The sequence below is a fragment of the Hipposideros armiger genome, unplaced genomic scaffold (genome assembly GCF_001890085.2).
Source record: "Hipposideros armiger isolate ML-2016 unplaced genomic scaffold, ASM189008v1 scaffold_291, whole genome shotgun sequence".
Lineage (NCBI taxonomy): Eukaryota > Metazoa > Chordata > Mammalia > Chiroptera > Hipposideridae > Hipposideros > Hipposideros armiger.
The window spans coordinates 1,951,071-1,967,425 of record NW_017731641.1 but is presented as its reverse complement, the minus strand read 5'-3'; the positions used below and the strand labels follow the sequence as shown (position 1 = coordinate 1,967,425).

At 45.1% G+C, this 16,355-nt stretch overlaps 1 protein-coding gene across 2 annotated transcripts in view; it reads left to right on the top strand.

Annotated features, from left to right (window-relative positions):
* Positions 1 to 16,355, top strand: part of PKNOX2 (PBX/knotted 1 homeobox 2) — an 82,748-nt gene that overhangs the window by 38,470 nt on the left and 27,923 nt on the right. For both annotated transcript variants that reach the window (XM_019658930.1, XM_019658929.1), the window contains exon 4: positions 8,635 to 8,823. In XM_019658930.1, the coding sequence (XP_019514475.1) occupies positions 8,635 to 8,823 (189 nt within the window). The remainder of the gene's footprint in view (positions 1 to 8,634; positions 8,824 to 16,355) is intronic.

The following is a 16,355-nucleotide window of genomic DNA, read 5'->3' as shown; positions in this document are numbered from 1 at the left end:
CGCAGAGACCTCGGCCAGCCCCACTCAGAGTCACTCACTTCAGCCTTCAGTGCAGTCTCCCTTCATCCAGATAGGAGCAAGAAATCCTACAGACACCAAGACAGGGAAAGGAAATAAGAATAATGTAGGGTAGCAACAATGAACATTTATAGAGCACTTATTAGGTGCCAGGTGCTCTTCTAAACACTCTCCATATATTTTCTTATTTAATCCTCTTTTCAAACCCACCAGGCATGTATTATTATTATTCCCATTTTAAGATGAGGATATTGAGACACGAGGTGACATCACTAGCTTAAGACCACACAGCTGGCGGAGGCCACAGTCACATATGGGTCTCGAGTGCTGGTGCCCACGCTCCTCACAGTGATGCTGCCCTATAGCTCACCTTTTCTTAGCCCTTTCCATGTACCAGGTGTTCTTTTTCGTTTGTTTCTAGCCACCTCTCATTTAATCCACAGTACGACTCCGAGGGAGTCGCTATTATGATACTATTTTACAAAGGAGGAAAGTAAAGTGCAGAGATTATGTTAATTGTCCGGAGTCTCCCAGTGGGTGGGAGACCCAGGACTCAGCTTCCAAAACCCATTGTTCTCGAGGCCTGCTCTGCTATTTGGTTCTAGCGATGGCCTTGTGATGTAGTTATTACCATCCCAACTTATGGAGGAGGAACTCAAGGCCTAAGAACCCAAAGCCAATAAGTTACGGAGCTGAGATTTACATCAAGTTGGTCTCACCCCAAAGCCCACCTCTTCCCTCTGAACGATGCTGCTTCTCCAAATTCTGAGGCCATCGGAATGGAAGTGCCACATTATTGACTTAAAAGTGATTTAACTTGTCATGCATGATGGCTTCCATAAACATGTTCAATCTATGCCATCATCTGGCAGTTCTTGGTCCCTGGTCTTCACCTTTCTTTCATGCCCCGTTCCTTGTTTCAGTGAGTCCGCACTTCCAACTGGTCAGGAGGAGCTGGCCTGGTCTGGAAAAATCCTGGATTAGATTTTAGTGTTGGCTGCCCCAATGACCCCCCCCAGGAAATATCAGCGCACATTGAGGAATGTGTGTTTATAAACTCCTTCCTGTAAGTGAGGGAGAATATTTCCAGCTTCCTAACTCACAGAAGAAAAAGGCGAGGGTAAAAAGAAACTACCCTCCAGGGCAAGGGCTCCCTAACTGCTGCATGCAATTTAATAGGGTACCCAGCCTCCACGCCTCAATCACCTCATCCCCAAGAGAGATGTGTCCTGTGATCATGAGACTCAAATGAGATAATGGAGAGAAAAGCATTTTGCAACTTGTAAAGTGCTCTGTATATTATTGTTTTCAAAGGCAAGACTTATTACTATCCAGTGAAGAGGCTACTTCCTATGAGAGGCCGCTTTTTAGAAAGAACCTTGATGACGAAGGGAGGGGCAGGCACCCTGACATAAAGAATTGGCACTTATCAAATAGCTGCTCTGCATCCAGGACATTTGCATACATTATATTATTCAATTTTCACAACAACTCTACAGTGTAGGCATTATTATCATCCTAAATTTTACAGAAGGATAAAACACTTGTACAGAGTACCCAGGCAAGAAATAATCAATTTGGGACATCACGCCACGTAACGTCACCAAAAAACAAGGATTCCCCAGTCCTATGTCCTTTCCTGGGGACTGTGGGGCTAGTGCACAATGTTAGGAGATGAAAATGTAAGGTTGCAGCTTGTTTTGCTTCTTGCAAGGGTACTTGTTAGAAAACAAGGACTGTTTCTGTATTTTGAAAAAGAAGAGAGGGAGAAAAACTGAAAGATGAAGCAAAACTTGGGGAAAGGAATTAAGGACACATTTATCACATTTGATGATGATATTAAATTAAATGGAATTGTTAATGCTCTGGAAGATGTGGAACAACTTTTTATATGACATTGATCACGTAGAAAAACAGTTTAATAAATAAGAGTTTAATTCTGATGTAGAGGCAAAAACCCCAATATTGCAAACACATAGGACAGAGGGTGATTTACAAAGCATAAATATAGAAGAAAAACTGGGAATAATTATTCTTCCACTAGCTGAATATGGAACAGCAATAAGAAATCCAACAGGATATTAGAAATGATTAAAAGACATTACAAAAGTGTCTCAGCTTTTGGGTCCCTGGGGTTTAGAAAGTACTTTCACGTTATTCTCTCCCTTAGCCCTTATCAGATCTTGAGAGTTAGGGATGATCATATCTCCATTTCACAACTGAGGAAACTGAGGCTCAGAGAAGTCATGGCACTGGCCCATTATCACCCAGTTTGTAAACAGCAGTCCTGGACTCAAATCCAGGCTGTCTGACAGTAAACCCCACAGGCTCTCTGCTGGGCCAGGCAGCCACCCCACGTTAACGGCACTGCCCATCTTCATCTCTAATATTGAATAGGTCCTACATATTCATTGCCTCGGAATACCATTATGATTTACTCCCCCTTCTTAAATCTTTAAACCATGTCTATTATCCCATGAAAAAGTAATCCTTCCACCGTGCTTTATTAGACCAAAAGGTGGGTCCACTGTTGGCTACTGGGCACCACGCCTGGTTTAAGCACAGTATGCGTATATTTCATTTGAACAAAGCTATCTGGGTGGATTTTACTTTCTATTTTGTTTTACTTATTTGCATTTTCTGATTCCCTTTTATTTTAAATCAAGAAATACTTATTGGCTATGTTTTTTAAATAAATGAAAAGAGACGTGCTCTTTTCTGGGTGTGTGAATGTGTGTGTATTACTTCACAAACAGATTTTAAATTAAGTGAGTGGATAAAATGTTGGTTAAAAAAATGAAGAATAGTCCGTGAAGGGAAAGCTCAGAGAAAGAAGGAAAGCAGAAAGAAAAGGAGGGAGGGAAGACAGGGAAAAAGAAGAAAGGGTTAAGGAACTAGGATTCTTTTGTCTAGAGAAGGCAAAGCTAATTGGACAATTTATTCCAGTCAGATACTTTGTCCAGTGTATGGCATATAGTGAGACAATATTTATTTTGAATGGATAATGTTAAATTAAAGGAGGTTGTGTTGATGGAGTTACTAGATGTTCTTGGTTCCTGCAGAAGGCTGAGTAAGCACTTTCTGTTAAGGCAGGAGAGAATTTGATAAATTCATGGAAAAACTCAATCAGACGATTAAATGAACATACAAAGGTCTGACAATCAAGTTTGCGAACTTGTTGCAACGATGTTGTTAACCTTTTTTTATATCAGAGGGATTATTCATTATGAATTTGTACCAACTGGACAAACAGTAAACCAAGTTTACTATTTGGAGTGCTGAAAAGGCTGGGTGAAAAAGTTAGACGACCTGAACTTTTCACCAACAATTCATGGCTCTTGTATCATGACAATGCACCAGCTCACATGGCACTGTCTGTGAGGGAGTTTTTAGCCAGTAAACAAATACTGTATTGAAACACCCTCCATACTCACCTGATCTGGCCCCCAATGACTTCTTTCTTCATCTGAAGATAAGGGAAATGTTGAAAGGAAGATATTTTGATGACATTCAGGACATCAAGGGTAATATGATGACAGCTCTGATGGCCATTCCAGAAAGAGTTCCAAAATTGCTTTGAAGGGTGGACTAGGCACTGGTGTCAGTGCATAGCTTCCCAAGGAGAATAGTTCAAAGCTGACCATAGTGATATTCAGCAATGAGATAGGTAGCACTTTCTCTAGGATGAGTTCACGAACTTAATTGTCCAACCTCATGGAGATGGTCTGAGACAGTAAGTTTCTGACTGGAAGAGCCTCAGAAGAGAAGATGCAGCCACGTGTCTTAGGGAGTTTGGACCTTCCACTCAACCTGGAAGGTGGCCCACATCACTTTACAGGGCTCCCACACTGTCAGTGAATTAAGGGCAGGAGTCCTGGTAATGCTCAGAGAATCAGAAAACAGAAAGCACCTGACCTTTTTACACACAAGGAAGTATGTACCTACATTGTTGAGGTAGCCTGATTCCTGGGAGCTAGGCCAGGAGCAGGAGAGGAGAAACCAGAGCAGCCAAAAGAGGAAAGTTTACCAAAGAGTATTCTGGAAACCCTAAAGTTTAATGTCCCCAAAGCTATTTGATTTTCCTGGAACCCCATAATTCCTGTCATGAGCCACTTTCTCCTTAAACCATGCACCCTTTAAACTGCCATTTTCTCTAACTACATAAATCCTGCCAGCCTGTATTGAGGGCAAAGCAACACAGGCAACCTGGCTTCACATCCTACTTCTGTCATTTACCAGCTGTGTAACTTTAAGCAAGTAAAATCATATCTCTGGGCTTCATTTTCTCCAACTGTAAAGTGTATACGATAATGTACCTACTTGCGGAGGAGGCTGTGGAGTAAATAAGATAAGGCATGCCATAGGTCTACCACAGCACGGGAGACATAGCAAGAATGACAAACTTTTTGGTGTTGTTATCAATCAATCAATGATTAGCACCTTTTAGTAATTAGCACCTTTACTGTGCTAATTACTCTGAGAGACATAACGCAAGATCTCCATCACCAAAGTCAAGTAGAAAATTCAGGCAAAGGCAAATATTTATTCTGAACCTAATTCCATTTTGGGGTCCAAATAATCCATACTAAAGTCACTATTCCCCTCTGTGCCTGGGACAGCACAGCCTCCGTTAATTTCAGCCCCATGGAGGGAGCACCCCCTTAGGAGAAGACCCTGTGATTGAGCCCCACTCAAGGACACAAAATTGTAGGTTTCTGTCTTTGAGTGACACTTTGTCTAATTCAATACTCCAAGAGCCCTTAATTAGTTGAGTATGGTCCCTACCCATCAGACAATCCAAATGCCAATGCAGGAATTCCTCAGGTGCTCCCCACTTCAAATGCCAATGAAGCTCAGAGAGGGGTATGGCACTGGCTCCCAGCCACACTGTTCTACTCACTCCAGAAGTCAAAATTCTCTGGGAGGGATTTTCTTCTTTGTTTCCCTAGACATAAAAATGCTAGCCAAATATTGGAGGTGAAGGGGTTAACAAGGACACCTGTATATTATTTATGAGGTCTGACAATTAAGTTTGCAAACTTGTTGCAACAATGTTACTAACCTTTTTGATATCAGAGGGATTATTCATTATGAATTTGTACCAACTGGACAAACAGTAAACCAAGTTTACTATTTGGAAGTGCTGAAAAGGCTGCATGGAAAAGTTAGATGACGATGACCTGAACTTTTCACCAATAATTCATGGCTCTCGCATCACAACAATGCACCAGCTCACATGGCACTGTCTGTGAGGGAATTTTTAGCCAGTAAACAAAAAACTATTGGAACACCCTCCTCACTCACCTGATCTGGCCCCCAATGATGCTTTCTTTACCCGAAGATAAAGAAAAGATTGAAAGGAAGCCATTTTGATGACATTCAGGACATCAAGGGTAATATGATGACAGCTCTGAATGGCCATTCCAGAAAGAGTTCCAAAATTGCTTTGAAGAGTGAACTAGGCGCTGGCGTCGGTGCATAGCTTCCCAAGGGAAGTACGTCAAAGGTGACTGTAGTGATATTCAGCAATGAGGTATGTAACACTTTTTCTAGGATGAGTTTGCAAACTTAATTGTCAAACCTCCATATGTCAACATACGTGGGTCTCAAAAGGAAACAAGCTTCCACCCTTTTTTTCACTTTTAATTTTCACATAATTGTAAATTTACACGCAGTCATAAGAACTAAAATACAGAGGTCCTGCTTCCCTTCTTGCATGACTATAGAACAATTTCACAACCAGGAAATTGATAAGATACAATCCACCCACCTTATTCAGATTTCACCTGTTTTAGCAGTGTATGTGCGTACACAAGCGCGCATGCACGTGTGGGTGAGTGTTTAGTTCTGTGCAACTTTATCACATGTGTAGATTCATGTACACACTATGGTAGTCAAGATACGAAGAGTTCCGTCATCCCTCCCCCACCCCACCGCCTGGCAACCACTAATGTGTTCGTTATCGCTATAATTTTGTCATTTCAGGGATGTTACACAAATGGCATCACACAGTATATAACCTTTTTAGACTGGCTGTTCTTTCTCAGCATAACTCCCTTCAGATCCACCCAGGTTGTTGTGGGTATCAATCATTTGTTCCTTTTTGTTCCTGAGTACTAGTCCTTGATATGGAAGGACCACAATTTCTTTATCCATTCACCTACTAAAGTATATTTTGGTTGTTTCCATTTTTTGGCTATTAGAAAGAAGTCTGCTTTGACCACTCACATTCAGGTTTTTCTGTAAATATACGTTTTTATTTTTCTGGTATAAATACCCAAAAGTACAATTTTAGGGTCATATGGTAAGCATATATTTAGTTAGAACCTGTTATACTGCTTTCCAGAGGGGCCATACCATTTTACACACCCACCAGCAATGGGTGAGTAACCAGTGTCCAGTTCTTCACCAGCACTTGGTATTATCACTACTTTTTTATTTTAACCATTCTGATAGGTGCGTAATGACATCTCATTGTGGGGGTTTTTTAAAGATTTTATTGGGGAATTGGGGGAGGAAAACAGCATTGGGGAATTGGGGAACAGACAAGTTGCTGTCCTTTTGTTCTTCAGTCTAGTTGTGGAGGACATCACTTCACTGGCCCATGTTGGTATTATCATTGCGCTCTTCCTGGGTGAGGCAGTTGCTCACCGGCCATTGGATGGCCGCTCATGGTGGCTCATGGCAGCTCATGAAAGCTCACGCCAGCTGCTGGCCAGCCCCACTGCAACCTATGCCGTCGCTGGTGACTCATGGCAGCCCAGCTCCAGGTTGAGCTGTTGTTCACCATCTTAGCTGTAAAGGGCGCAGCGTCACTGGCCCTCATGTGGGATCTGAACCGGGCCCTGCTGCTCAGAGCTGGCGTCCCAAGCCAACTCTTAACCACCCAGCTGGCCCCTCATTGTGGTTTTAATTGCATTTCCCTGATGGCTAATAACATTGAACATCTTTGCATGTGCTTATTTGCCATCTGTATATCTGCTTCAGTGAAATGTCTAATGTTGTCTTTTGCCCATGTTCTTATTGGATTGCTTGTTATTCTACTCTTTAGTTTTGAAAGCTCTTTATATATTCTAGACATATCCTTTGTCAGATATGTGGTTTGCAAATATTTTCTTTCAGTCTGTCTTTTCATCTTCATAGGGTCTTCTGAAGAACAGACATTTTAAATTTTGATGAGGTCCAATTCATCAACTTTTCCATTTCTGGGTCATGTTTTTGGTGTCAAGTTTAAGACCTCTTTGCCTACTCTTTGGTCCTGATGATTTTCTCCTGTATGTTTCTCTAAAAGTTTTGAAGTTTAGTATCTTACATTTAGGTCTTGGATTCACTTGAGTTAATTTTTGTATAAGATATGAGATTTATATCAAGTTTCATATTTTTGCTTGTGGATGTCCGATTGTTTTAACACCATTTGTTTCTTGAAAAGCAATTTGGCGATACTTATCATGAGCCTAAAGAATGTTCATAGCTTTTTTTCCTGTCACTTCTGAGAATTCATTCTAAGGAAATAATGCAGAAACACGAATAAAAGTTATAAGCTTGGGAAATAATCACTGTCACATTTTTTATAACATTGAAAAATTAGAAGTAATCTAAATGCCCAATAATAAGAAATTGGTTAAATATGGTGCACACACATAGAATAATTTGCAACAATAGAAAATACATTTACTCAATAACTTTTACCCATCCAATAAACATTTTCTCAGTAAATGCACACTGTGCCAAGGCAAACATGGTGAGCAAATTATCGATACATACCATCCCTGCCTTCTAGAAACTCACAGTCTAGAAGGGAGAATAGAGAAAACAATTTTGCTACCTAGAAAATACATCTGGTAAACTAAAAAAGTATCATTGTTTTAGGGTGATTGGCTCAAGGGCAGATTTGTTTAGGTTTTTTATTTTTCACCCTGTCTTTTCCATACCTCTCACAACACTTTCTCTTTGTAATAATAACAATGACAAAGGGAAAAACTTCATTGGAGAAATAGCTTCTTGCTGTGTAAAGGTTAGGAGTGCCCACCTGAAGAGGCGACAAGCACATGTGTAACAGCCCAAAGGTCATGGAAAGGGCCACCACAGTTAGGTGTTCCAGCACCCAGCTACGTCATGCTGGATGGTTCAACCAGTCAGCAAGGATCAATGGGGCATCTGCAAGGTGACCTGTATCACAAGATGCACTAGGTCTTTAAGAATAGACAGTCCCTGACCTCTTGAGGCACTTGCAAGGAACTCTAATCTCAATCTTTCTCATGCTTATTCAGTATTTTACACTTTGCAGCTTGTGCGTCCCCTCGTATTATCCTCTCAACAAACCTGTACAGGTGTCAGGAAGGGCTTGGGATGGGGCCTTCTGCCTCTAAGGCCAGTGCTGTTCTCAGAATACCACCACTGCCTCAAGAACAGCTGTGATAACAGTGGGCTCATGGCCAGCGAACAATCGGCAGATAGATAATGAAAATTTAAATCACGTTAATAAGAAAGCACATACCTGGGGCAGTGGGGTAGGCTCCTCTCTCCTGGTGTGCTTGGGGCTTTAGGTTGCGGGGATCAAGACAGTGAGGAGAATGTGATATAAAATGTGGGCTCACCTCTCCTCCCTCTCCGTAGATGGTGAAGGCAATCCAGGTCCTGAGAATCCACCTGCTGGAGTTGGAGAAAGTCAATGAACTCTGCAAGGACTTTTGTAACCGTTACATCACCTGCCTCAAAACCAAGATGCACAGCGATAACCTGCTCAGGAATGATCTCGGGGGGCCCTACTCCCCCAACCAGCCCTCCATAAACCTTCACTCACAGGTAACACACAGGGCTGAGTCACATGTCTTAAGCCAGATATAGGAATGCCTGAAGGTCTCCTGGTGACTTAGGAAACTGGATTAGACTCACTGAATCCTTTCACTGTAAGGGCCCCTCCTCTGATCCACTCCTTCTATTCATCAGGCACCATAGTTCTTTTTTGACCAGAGCCCACCATGGCAGAGCATTAGTATTTTCTAGAAGATGACCAGAGCTGATAGAGACAATGTCCAAAGTGATTCTTGGCTTCCTGGCCCAAGATACCCCAAGAAATGAGCATAAGCGTTAAGGAGATGGAAAGCTTTTCTTTCTTTTTCTTTTTCTTTTTTTTTTTTTTTAAGATTTTATTGGGAAATTGGGGAAGGGGAACAGTATTGGGGAATCGGGGAAGGGGAACAGACAAGTTGCTGTCCTTTTTGTTCTTCAGTCTAGTTGTGGAGGACGTCGCTTCACTGGCCCATGTTGGTATTATCATCGCGCTCTTCCCGGGTGAGACAGTCGCTCACCAGCCATTGGTCAGCCGCTCACAGCGGCTCACGGCAGCTCACGGCGGCTCACGCCAGCTGCTGGCCAGCCCCACTGCAGCCTATGCCTTCGCCGGCGACTCACAGCAGCCCAGCTCCAGGTTGAGCTGTTGTTCACCATCTTAGCTGTAGAGGGCAGTGTCACTGGCCCTCATGTGGGATCTGAACCGGGGCCCTGCTGCTCACAGCTGGCACCCCAAGCCAACTCTTAACCAATGCGCCACTCGGCCGGCCCTGGAAAGCTTTTCTGAAGGATGAGGCAGGGCCAGACAGCTGGGAACGAACCCAGACATCCCAGCTCCATAGACTTCTCAAAAAGGCTTGTTGAGCTCTGTGGGTTCCTGAGAAGGAGGGCTGCAGGGAAAGTGGTCCTTTCCTGAATCCTGCCCACTTAATAGATGAAGACATTCCTTCCCCTCCCCCTCCATGGGGCTGCTTCTCCCCAACCATTATCTAGTTGTTCACCTTGCCCTGGTACATCTGTCTCCCTAAGGGTCAGGGCCACTACTAATGTCACCTCAAATCACCCTCTCTCAAGAGTCACCTGCCACCCTCATGCTGGCAGCTGGGAAATGTGGAAACAGTGGCTAGGTGCTCTGGGTGAGGCTGGGCTCTTTTCTCCAGGGCAGAATATTTTCCCAGAACCTACAAAATAAGAACGCTGCCTGGTGATACCTGTCCTTCAAACTCACTGGTGTCTATGTACTCCATAAGCCGCCCACTTTCTTCCTCTCCCACTGAATTTCTGAGTCCAGGACAGACCCATGGAGGGGCCCCAGGTGGTTTAGAGTAGCCTCTTCTCATGAGACAATCAGGCTTGGAGATATGGACAAACCTGCTAAGAATGATTCGCAAGAGGTGCTGGAAAGGGTGCTTATGAAATTCGGTGGTGCTGTTTTTACTCCTAAGTTTTGAGGACCAACACATACAATCTATCTCTCTAGGTTGGTATAGGCAGGAGAAAGGGACAGGGTGACCTCTAGTAGGCCAGCCATGCCTTGTACATTTTAACAACAAGTAGTATCGCATCAAACCCACCCCACTGGGATCTCTCTGAGACTCGATAGTGAGTACAGCATGGGACATGAGGCAGGAAGTTTATTTCCTCTTCCCATTGCTTGAAATCACCAAATCACTTTATTACAGATCTGAAAACAGCCGCCCAGGCTTCTGCTTGCTAATATTCTCTTGAAATAGACTCATTCCTTCAGAGTCTTATTGTACTTTCCCTTATGATCAAAATTAGCAAGAAACTTGCATAAAAGAGGACAATAATTGCTCAACGAGCATCTCGTTTGTAATTTATTAGTTTCTATTATTGTGGGTTACCATGGTGATGCTGCACAGCCCCGGTGACGGGAGAGATGCAAGATAGGCGCCGAGGATGCTGTGAGGCCTCACCAAATGGAGATGCACATTTTTATCAGTAATTTTCATGAAAATAATAAGTGAGGAGTTAATGAGATGGAAAGCCATCCTGTGGCTATTGTGAATTTTTTTTAAGTGTTGATCTAATTAGAATGCATCGGTCAGGAAAAGTAATGAGGGTTTAGTGCCTCACAGAGATGTGAGGATCATATCAGAAAATTAGCACCAGTCTTTGGAAATAATCAGGTCCTTGGAGAGGCACTGGATTTCCCCTCCTGGGCCTTCCAACTCTACCCCCAGCTCTGGCATTGGGAGTGTACCAGGGTGGCTGGGGAAGAGAGGAGGGCCAGCAGGCTCAGCAACCACAGCAGCCCCTCAGGGTTGGGGTCCTGAGGCCGACAAGTGCATCTGCACAAGCAGGGTCACTGGAGACACAGAGCTGGCAGAGAAGAGAACATGGGCAAGGTCTCAGATATGCTGCCTGTAAAAGTCAGTCCCCCTGGGATCACAGCTTTCAGTGCTTCTGAGCTCCAAGGAAAGAGGAAAGAACTTTGATTTCTATTACTGCCCGCATCAGATCTCTGCCTGACTGTGAAGCTGGCCCTGAGGTGGCCACTGCAGAAAGCCTCTGATTCACTGAGAAAGAAATCAGACAATCGGGCAAAAACAAAGACACCAGGAAAGAGGGAAAGCCACTCAGCGAGGCATTTCTCAAACTTGTCCTTTCATTTCCTCTGACTGCCACCACCTACTTAGTTCAAGCTTCAGAGAGTAAATAAGGTCATTACACACAGGCTACTGCCAGAGCTTTCTAACCTGCTCTCCTGTCCTCTCTGGCTATCCTCAGCCCTCCTACACACACACACACACACACACACACACACACACACACAATCACACACTCACTCGTACACACATTCAAATGCACACATACGCAATCACTTGTGCACACACGTACACACACACACACACAATCACACACTCACTCATGCACATATGTATGTACACACACACACACACGCACACACATACACACACCTCTTAAGCTTCTGTTGCTAGATTTATCCCCCAGCACTCTGTTCTTGTCATTCTGCTGATCAAAAACTCTGCTTGCCCCCCAGAGTTTTCAAATTCTTTCCACGACATTTAAGGCCCTCCCAGGTCACCGTGCTTCCAGGTCCATCTGTTTGGGTGAGGGCTGCACATCTCTGCAGGACCAAACCCAGCCTCTTCCCAAGGGCAGTAACAGGGCTGCTCTCCCAGCAGAAGCCTCCGTGACACCCCACCCAGAATGGACTTTCCTTTCTCTTAACTAACAGCTGGAGCACTCTGGGATATTTGTATGGTAAATATCACATGTAGCTTTATATTATAGTCCCTTGTGTAAGCTTTACTTCCTCTCCTAGAAGACAAGCATTATTTGAGTAGACACAGTATAGTATATATTATTATAACCCACACCTGACAATGGCAACCACGGGGCCTTCTGCATGAAAGACAGCCAGTGAAAATCTGTCGAGAGAAGTAATATGGTGAGAAAGATGAAGACCGCAAGACTGACAGGCAAGAGGAAGCCAGAGGAAGAAGGAGAAATAGAAGAAAGGGAAAGGGAAAGAAAGCTATGTTGAAGGTATTGTGTAGGAGAGAGGTAGAGAAAGGCTGAAGGGTTGGAGGAAAAATCATGGGAAAGACACTCAGACCTGGAGAAGGGAAGTGAGGTGAAGAAAGTCAGAGACAGAAGAAATGGAAGGAGGACTGGTGGCAATCATGAGATGAAGGATGTGGGTCAGTGCAAAGTCTGAAGTGCATGGAAAGGAGAAGGAACTAGGACGCACAATGGGCTGTCCCCATTCACGTCCCAGGTCAGGCTCCTGTCATTGTCTCGCTGAGGTAAGCTGTGACTAGCATGGGCCTTCGCAAGGAGGACAAATCTGGAGTTGCAGGAGACTGTTCAGTGCAGGAGGCGGCCTCAGGATCAGGACACAGGAACCAGTAGGGAGAGGAAAGAGAAAAGGAGTGTCGGGTGCGTGCGTGTGTGTGCGTGTGTGTACGCATGCATCATGACTCGATCTTAATCTCTCCAGCCTGAAATAGCAGCACTGAGTGCCAGCCTGGCCTGGGGAGGGGTGTCTCCCCTCTGGAATATGATTCTTGGGATCAACATTCCAACTACGTGCCAGCTTTGTTGAAAACTGCTGGCTCATGGGTTTTTTTTTTTCCATGTGCTAATCATTCAGCCTTGTGTTGCAGGGTAGAAGATGTTGTTTTTATTCAAATGGGTCCCCTCCTCACCCCCGCCTCAGATGCCATACTGTGTCCCCATCCAGCTCTATGGGGTCTGGGCACGTTCCCTGCTTGGCCTTCTATTTGTGGGTTTTCTCTTTGTGGGTGCAATGGGGAAGGGGAGTGGGGGAGACTGCTTCTACCAAGCCAGAGAACTAAACAGTTTCAAGGACTTGGACCACAGTCTGTTCTTTCCTCGTCCCTGGGAAGTCACCCTGGACTGCCTGCACCTCATGACACCCAGGATTCCTGACTCCTCAGAGCCCAGGCTTCTTGCAGGGGTAGCATCCTCAGTAAGGAGGCTCATATTAGACTCAGACTCGGGGTTCCTCTCCCTTTATCTTGATGGCACAGACTAAACCACTCCACTAGAGAGAACCTAACTCCCTTCTCACCCAAGTATTAATTTGACCTAAAATCCATCCCTCTGTCTCCATGGAGATTTAAACCTCAGCTCTACGCCAGGACAAATTGAGCTGAGCCACAGTTCTCATTCAGTTGCTAAGCATTTGGAGGGGCACTTACTATGTGCACCATGCTAAATCCTGTGAGAACACAGTGAATCATGCAGGAGGAGTGCCCCATCTCAGCAGGAGGGGCTGTGAGTGACAGCTGAAGAGATAAACTATGTGAGCCACCAAAGGCTCTGGGTGGAGGGAGCACAGAGGGAGGGCAGGAAAGGAACCACCACAGAGATGGGAGATGAGCTGCAAGAGGGGGTCTGGATTGAGCAAACTATATGTGTAGCTTGGGGTTGCCCAGTCACCACTCAGCATTCTTCTTCCTCCCCCAGGGGAAGCCCAGGCCTAGTCTGCACACCCTCATGGCCAGCTTCTGTGCCTGCACAGAGACAGAATGAACAAACACCTCCGTGTGGATTAGATAAGCTGACGGGAGGGTTTTGCCCATTGTGATTGGAGAAGTTGCAACTTTAGTGGCTTGGGGGAGGAGCATTTCAGGCAGGCTTGGGAGGCAAAGGAAAGTGGCGGGGTTAGTAGACGATCTGGGAGCTCTGACAGTGAGTGTTCCCAGGGTAGAGAAAAGTCTAGAGAAGCTAAGGAACAGAAACAGCCTTTCAGAGTCCCTGGAGGGAAGGGGCAGTCATTCACGCATCGTGCATCTATTCAAGCACCTATTGAGCCTGCGCAGCTCCAAGGATATAAAAATGGATATGACATGATCTCTGACTTCCAAATGTAACGATGGAGTGTTTTGTAGGCAAATTTGTGGGCGATTACGCCTTTCAGGCTGATAATGAAGGCCAAACTGCCAAAGATTTTAAAGGTAGTGAAGAGTATAGGTAATGGGGTGAGTGTTGGAGACATGATAGAGATAAATTAATTGAGTAGATGCCTCTTGTATTGCTCAAAGAAGACCTGGCAGAGAAAGGGGAGAATATCAACACTTATTGAACCCCCTCCATTTCAGACGCGTATGTACCAGGTGATTTACATGTACTATTGTATTTACTCCTCACAACAAGGCTGCAAGGTGCACATTAGGTTCTCCATTTTGTACCCAAGGAAAGGGAAACTCAGAGAAGGTAAGATATTGCTCAAGGTCACACACGTAATAAGCAGCAGAGTCTGGGGTGGGTTACTTAATATCATAAGTTCTTTTACTTTTGTTTGTGACACACGGAAGAAGAACCAGGGGTCCTGGGCCCCGGGTGAGGAGGGGTGACTCTAACTAGCTGTAGCTCAGGAATTTAAAGACTAAAGAGGAAGAACGCAATTGCTAGGAAACAAGCATTTGGATGTGCTAATGGATTGAAAGCAGGGAGAAGAGAGGTACAAAGTGAACACATTTCTGAGATTCTGAGCTTGGCTGACTAGCTATAACTCTTCAGCTATGCTACTCCCTAAAAAAATAAACAAGGGACTGATCAGTACATCCCTCCTTGGAGAATGTGGATTTGCCTATTGACCTGTACAAGGAGTTTGCATTTTCAAGATTAGCAGGAGGCCAAGTGCGTGGGAGGCAGTCACCTCAGCCAAGCCCCCCAGAAGTTCTGCCCAGTGGCCAAGGAACCCTGAGGACACGACCAGTGAGTTTTACGGCTGGGCAAGGATAAGGGAAGGTGGTGTACCTGTAAGATCACCACTGAGATGGCAAAGGGACCTCGCCATACCAAAGTGACAGGAAGTTGAGTTCTGGGAGCTTTCCTGCCTAACTCCTGCCATAGGCATTAAATCTGTCCCTCCTGCCAGTTCTTAGACCCCAGTCCTCAAGCTCGGGGGACCTGGGCCTGGGGACCAAGAAGGCCCTTCCAGCCAGGCAAATGAAACCTGAGCACGTCTCTCCTGTGAAGGAATGTTCCTTAAGAGATGCAGCTGCTACGTGTCCCCACCAGCCAGAGTGCCTTTCCCTTGAGACTAAAGCCCTCAACAGGAGTGGAACAAGAATAGGATTAGGTGACTGTTCACATGTGATTGGCTCTCCTGAGTTTGAGAACCCAGCTTTTCCCATCCTGAGACAGGACGCTGGCTCTGCCAGAATGGAGGGACCCTGCCAGGAACCGGGTGGCTGGGGATGGCAGCAACCTCCCCACCACCTCCACCCCCCCACCCCCCACCCCCAAGGCACATACTCACCCCAGGCGAAAGCCCAGGCAGGCCACATATTTATTGAGCATCTACCATGTGCCCAGCACTGTGCTCAGCAGTTTGGGGGAATTCAAAGATAGACTGCTCTTTCCCTCAAACAAACCACAACCAAAAAAACCAAATATACAAAAAACAAAAAAACAACTCTGCAACCAAATCTTAGGGAATGAGATGCATGCATAAGAAGGAACCATTGTGCTTATCAGGCCCACGAAGCACTAGAGCCAAGAGGACAGGCCGTGGGCATGGCCAGGTTCATCAGGACTAGCTTTCCAGCAGAAATGAGGCTCCCAAAACCAGCTCCCCACACCCCAGCTCTGGAAAGTCCACGACAAACCCACCCTCCTGGGAGGCCTGGGGAGGCTTGGGGAGTTGATCTGAACTGGTGGATCAGCAGAGACCCCTAGTGGCTTGGTGGGGGTGGATGGCAGACAGCTGGGGCCCACCAGGCTTTGAGAGAGAGGAGTGGGGGAGGGGTGTTCCCTCAACCCACTCACCTTCCACCCACCCACACAATACAATAAATCTTAGGGAACGGCATTGGTTTTTCAAAAATCCTGAGGTGGAAGGACCTTTGCAAGTCGTCCAGTTCACTCCTGTTTCACAGGCATCCTAGTAAGATAAAATTCCAACATTTCAAAATATCTTCAGGAAGACTTTTCTATCAGTTCTTTCCTTCACTCTTTTACTTCTTTCTCCCATCACAGTTTATTCCAGAAATTTCTTCCTTTAGTGGAAATTAAGTCCCCCC